Source organism: Arachis duranensis, chromosome 1 (genome assembly GCF_000817695.3).
Source record: "Arachis duranensis cultivar V14167 chromosome 1, aradu.V14167.gnm2.J7QH, whole genome shotgun sequence".
Classification (NCBI taxonomy): Eukaryota; Viridiplantae; Streptophyta; class Magnoliopsida; order Fabales; family Fabaceae; genus Arachis; species Arachis duranensis.
In genome coordinates this window covers 20,984,231-20,990,514 of record NC_029772.3, presented here as the reverse complement: position 1 = coordinate 20,990,514, position 6,284 = coordinate 20,984,231, and the positions used below count along the sequence as shown (strand labels likewise).

Below are 6,284 nucleotides of genomic sequence, written 5' to 3'. Positions count from 1 at the left end.
TCCTGTATTTACATGCTATTGTTTCTATGTATATTGGTTGATTATTTCTGTGTTCAGTAGATAGTTATTTTTGTATTTAGTGGTTGATTATTTTTGTATTTATATTTAGTTATTTCTTTGTTTATTGGTTAAGTAGTTTGAATTTGTGTTGTTGTAGTTTGCTTGTTATATTAGTTTAAGATTTTTTTTAATTTTTTTATTTGCTTGCTATATATTTTTGTGTTTAATAATTAGTTATTTTTGTATATATTTTCCATTTTTTATTATTTTTATGAATATAACTTTGATTTGATTTTATTTTTTTATAAATAAAATTTATCAATATTTAAAATATTTGTAGGTCAAATTAATAATTTATTCATTTAAATACTTATTAAATTTTTGAATTTGTGAGAATTATATAAATTTATCCTTATAAAATTATATATTTATTTGGCTTGCAATAATTTAATTACTTATAAAGACACTCCCTAATCTTTTCATAATAGAACAAACCATTAGTATAAATTAATAAAATTTTTTATTTATATTTTATCTATAAATTCTCTTTTTTTACAATAACTAATCAAACATGGAGATGTATCCATAGTGTAAAATATTTTATATAGTATAATAATTATATTTATTTTTTAGATGATCATTTACGCAACCAATAAAAATAATAATTATTTTTGATGATGTAATATTATATAATTAAATACATGTATAAATTTATTTTACACTGATAACGTATCAAAATTAAATTCATCAAACATATACCTAAAAAATTAATTTACTCTAAAAACGAATCCCACTAAAGAGCCAATAAAGTATTTGTACAATGCATACAATGCGCTATTTATTTGACCCAATATGAATTAAAAAATGAACATTCAAGTAAAATATTACTAATTTCTCAAATACAATACAGTAATACATTCATAGTATTCAGAATAACTATCGAGTACCAGAAATAATAAATATTTGATATCCTACTGAATTGAACATGCCTATATACCGTTGTACATGTTGTATAGATACTTGATTGATTCTCTATACTTTCTCTCTCAAAAATAATATCGAATATTCGAATATATGATGTAGCTAGGGGTAAATCAGACATTTTACGTAGAGTGCGATATCACGCGATCCACTCGTTGTCAACCGCATAATTAATTATTGTGACGAGAGTTTTCCTTTGAATTTTCTTCTTTCTTAATCAATTCCCTTCTTTCGGTCTTACCTTTTGTTGGGGGTTCCACTTGCTACCTTCCTTAGTCGAATATATAAACATGAGAACATTTCGGATGCCATTTTTAATTTGTCTATGACATTAGTTGAGTTTCATTTCGCTGCAACCAAACTTTTGAATCCTGGATATTATATATCACACAATTGTAGCTCAAATAAACAAGGGGATTTTGATGAACAAGCTAAGCAGAGACACACACTCATCATCATATTACTAGAAGTCTAGAACAAACTAAAAAAAAAAAAGAAGAAAAAGCAGAAGAAAAAGAACGGTTTAATATTTTACACATAATTATTTATACTCCCAGAGTTTAAAAATATATAACCCTTCGGGTTTTGAAAAAGCAAAAATAATATATGCTCCTTTCAAAACCGTCCCTATTTTACCAAAAATAGTACCGGGATGAAAACGCACACCCCCTTATCATCATATTTATCTATTTTTTTATAATAATTTACATAAAACAACCTTAATTAAACATATGTTCTTGTCTTCATTAGATTGTTTAACCTGCTTGACCGTTTTATAATTAATTTAACCTGTTTCTGACATCCTTAATTTATTGTGTGGTGACGGTTACTATTGCATGGCCACCATGCAGGGGATGTTGGAAATATGATCCAAAGGATGCAATTCTTGGAAAACCAAGATTTGAGTAAAGTCGGACAGTTTTTGCCACAACACGGTTCTTTCCGACCGGAGCCACTGGTTTTCGGTTCGGATCCGGTTCAAGTGATGAACGATGAACTGCAACCGGTTGTTAAGTTCCCGGTTTTCGACCCGACACTTGTTCAACTGGTTCCGTAGGTTCTCTAGGTGCCTCTGCTTGCGCATCCGCGACCTCCGGGCTGATTCCCGGTTCGATAACATGCGCCGGCGCTTCCGTTCATCAATAACCATGTCACGGTACGGTCTGGCCGGTTTTTCGTCAAGAGACCGGTCCGGTTCGTCGTTGGGCTGGTTGGGTTCATCAGAACCGGAACTCGAAGTAACGGGCTTAGGACTATTGGTTGGTTTAGAGCAGGTAAAAAGGTCCGGGCAGTCCCAAAGGCTGAAACAACCGTTGGCATAGCCGAGGCAGCGTAGGGGGCCGTTATTTATGGACGAGGGGATGAGGGCGAAATTGTGAATAATGGCAAATTTTGAGGGTGTTTTGGTCATTAGGTGTATGTGTGACACATTGCATGGCTTTTGAGTCAGTTGGCACTATGATTATTGTGGGGTTATAAGGGTCGCATTCACTTTTCTGTGATGGTGTATTGGTGGGTCCCAACTAGGATTAGATTTTAAGCTTAGTCACTAAGGTAAAATTCAGATTAACCAGGAGCATTGCGTCATTTTCTTTTTCCCAACTTGTGTGTAAATATATCTGGATTTAATTTCTATAGATTTTCAATATTAAAAAATGAAAAAAAGTACAAGAGACTGTACACACAAATAATACAGATAACATTCAATAATAGAAAATCAAACAAGTTTTTTATTGCTTATAAAAAATATTTTATTAAATGTGATATTTAATTGACTATAATATAATAAAAATATAAAAGAGTGTAATGTTTATTTTTTTTTAAAAAGACACTGAAAGAGAAAAATAAAAAAATTAGGCGTTTAAGTTTTTTTTACCAACAAAGTATAATCAAGTCGTTAAAAATAAAAATTTATTCACATCTCATAATAAATTCATATTTTATGATAATTTTTAGGGTAAATCATTTATATAAACTAAAGTATAGAAAAATTTATGTGATTTCACCAAACAAAATATTGTTACAGGATTAACCAAGAGGACATTTTTATATAATTCGAATTAGTCTAATTCGACACAAGTACTAATTCGATTCAACCTTATTCGAATTACACATAGACAAACTCATATACTAGTTCGAATTGGACTGATTCAAACTAGTACTCGATATATTGGCTTATAGTAATTCGAAGCATGCTGATTCGAATTATGGAATATTTGCCAAAAATATTTGAAAAAGTATTAGTAAAATGTTTGCCAAAAATATTAAAAAATATTATATAATATAAAAAAATATACTAAAAAAATATAAAAAAAATTATAAATATTAGTTGAACGTAAATTCTATAGCATAAATCTAATGCATGCAATTATTTTAATACACTAATAATTATATTTGTATGGAGCCAATGCTAAATCGAATTCAATTAGTTCGATAATACGAGTCTTTGGAAAAAAAATTGCATTTTATAAAGTTTAAAATTTTTTATTATATAATAGGTTAGTAACAACTACATTACAAATCTTTGATAGTATATGTAACAATGTTTAATTTAATAATTGTTATTAAAATTTTAGTTGTGCTCGTTACAAAATAAATAATTATAATATATAAATATAAAATGAAATTTGTAATGTACTCGAGCATGCTTCGAATTAATATGAGCCAATATACCAGTACTAGTTCGAATCAGTCCAATTCGAATTAGTATGTAAATTTGTTTATGTGTAATTCGAATCACCCTGATTCGAATTAGTATGTGTGTAATTCGAATTAGGTTGATTCGAATTAGCGCTTGTGTGCGTGTGTGTAATTTGAATAAGTGTGATTCGAATCACTATGAACGTGTAATTCGAATTAGACTAATTCGAATTACATAGAAACGTGTATCCAGTTGAACCCTGTAACGATTTTTTGTTTGGTAGAATCACCTAAATTTTTCCACACTTTGGTTTATATGGGTGATTTGCCCTAATTTTTAGGTTGAAAAGAGTAAAATTTATCAATTTAACTTGCACTTATTCATTGAAAATACATGATTTTATAAATTTTTTCTACTTGTACTTAATTGATTAAAACAGGCTTTTATATTTTAAAAGTGTCAAATTAATTCTATTTTTTTTATCCCATTTAATGTCTTGATATGTTTATTCAAGTGGTTTAAAGTTTAGAAGGCAAAGATGACTTGAAAGATGGAGAAAAAGCATGTAAAAATAAAAAATTTATGAAAAAATGAAGATTTTGTAAAACTGTTAATCGTATGTATGCATCAATCATGCATAAGTACCATTTGCAGTGCGTGCCTCACTTAAAATAGCATGTGGCTCGCAATTTGAGGATTATTCTTATCCAACACATTTCTAAAGCTATTAAAGCATAGAATGAAAGAGATGAAGAGTGAAGACACATATCAACATACACACTCATTTTTCTTTTTCTTAGGTATTAGAACCTTGAATTCTATTCTTTCTAGAATTTAAGGTTTCTTAAGATTTTCTTTCTAGTTTTAGGATTTAAGTTGTAGTTGTAGTTTTTAGTTTATAATTTTTTGTTTTGCTATTTTAATTTGTTTAGAATGTCTTGTTAATTTTTTTATTTTGTCATGTTAGTTTATGAACTTTTGTTAAATTCTAAATTTTCTATTTGATGAATTTGATATTTTATGCTTTATTCTTGTTTATTTGAGTTGTTATTGTCCATTTCTTGCATTGTTAGTTATAGATTTTTACTAATTTTTATAATTTATGATACTTTATATTTATACACACCAAGTATTTGATAAATTATTCGTATTAGTTGTGAAGTAGTTTTTCTCTCTCTTGGCTTGGAGTTGATAAATTGATTAGGTTTTTTCTTCTGCTCTTTTCACTGCAACCCTCCTCCTTTTTGCCAAGTTTCAGCGTGCTTTCCATTTGAGGGAAGGGACAAGAGCAAAAGCTCTTTTCATTTAATAGGTATTGGATTGGGCCTTAGGCCCAATATGGACTCGGTTCAATTGATTTAGTCTGTTGGTCCAGTTTTGAGCTAAATTCTTTAAAATTAGTGACTAAAATTCTTATTTTAATTAGGTTTACCTTATTAAATTATAAAATTCTATTTTCTAATTTATTTGATTAATAATTAATTTATTAACTAATTATTCACTAATTTTTCAAATTTTACATTCAATACTAATAAAAAGACCAATATCAACAAGACACATTAGGAATTAATAATATTTTATAAAAATAAAATATTAATTACTAAATTATTTATTGTATATTTGAATATATTTATTTATATATATAATTTTATATATTTTCTAACAAAATAATTTATCACCAAATTATATTTATCATAATAGAATAATTATTTTTTTCATAAATACCAAATATATGAATCTCTAGGCAGTATCTGACAAATAGTTTATTTTAATTTTTTTTTTGGTAGATAAATGGGGTAAATTCAATCCTAGATATCATAACATCACAACATATACACCCACATAATATTAAAAAATTTTATTTAATACATGGTATATTCGTCAAGATTTAAACCCAGATGTAATGTATTAAGAAGCATATGATTTACCACTTGAACTAACGCCTCCGCTAAGACATATAGTAAACATAACAACATGCTTAGCTTGTTATGGTTGTAAGACTCTGAATTTTTGAAATTAAATAATAAGTTACTTATGATTTATTAAATTTATTTAAGATTATATTTTTAAAGATCTTTATGTATGAGTTAGGCAATTTATTATTTATAATTTAGAGTTTTAATAATTAAAAAATAATGAGAATTTTATGTACTTTAATTTGGATATTAAACTTTTGAACTTTATTTTATAAATAAATGAGAATTAATTTAATTATTTTTAATTTTTATTGAATTAGTATTTATTTAAAAATAAATTTACAAACTGATAATAAAATAGTATTTTTAAAATAGTTATTTTATATTTAATTCGATTTTAAATTATCACTCTATCTTTTTATTTTTATTAAAATTACTTAACTACTTTAACCCTAAAATTTTCAAAACAAACCCTAATTTACACTATCCAAACCCTAACCTAACCCTAAAACATACTACACTAACCTCACCCCCTTATTCCTGCGTCCACCATTTCCTACACACACCCCTACGTAAGATAAAGAAAAGAGAAAAGGGAAGAGAGAAACGAGAAAGAGAAGAAAAGGGGGGAGGCGACAGCACCGGCGAGGGGGATGCCGCCGTTGCCAACTCGCCATTGCGGATGAGTGGGAGAGACGCGTTAAAGAGAGAGAGAGGGTCCACGAAGGAGAGAGAGGGAGCTTGTG

At 27.9% G+C, this 6,284-nt stretch overlaps 1 protein-coding gene across 1 annotated transcript; it reads right to left on the bottom strand.

The window, feature by feature from the left end:
- Positions 1-1,810: 1,810 nt before the first annotated feature.
- LOC107482400 (basic leucine zipper 43-like) lies at positions 1,811-2,392 on the bottom strand. The gene has a single exon (XM_016102869.3). It carries the CDS (start codon positions 2,390-2,392, stop codon positions 1,811-1,813), a length of 582 nt encoding a protein of 193 aa, XP_015958355.1.
- Positions 2,393-6,284: the final 3,892 nt, after the last annotated feature.

Coding starts and splice junctions, on each gene's coding strand:
- LOC107482400 (XM_016102869.3), bottom strand. CDS start 2,392: ATGACCAAAACACCCTCAAAATTTGCCATTATTCACAATTTCGCCCTC.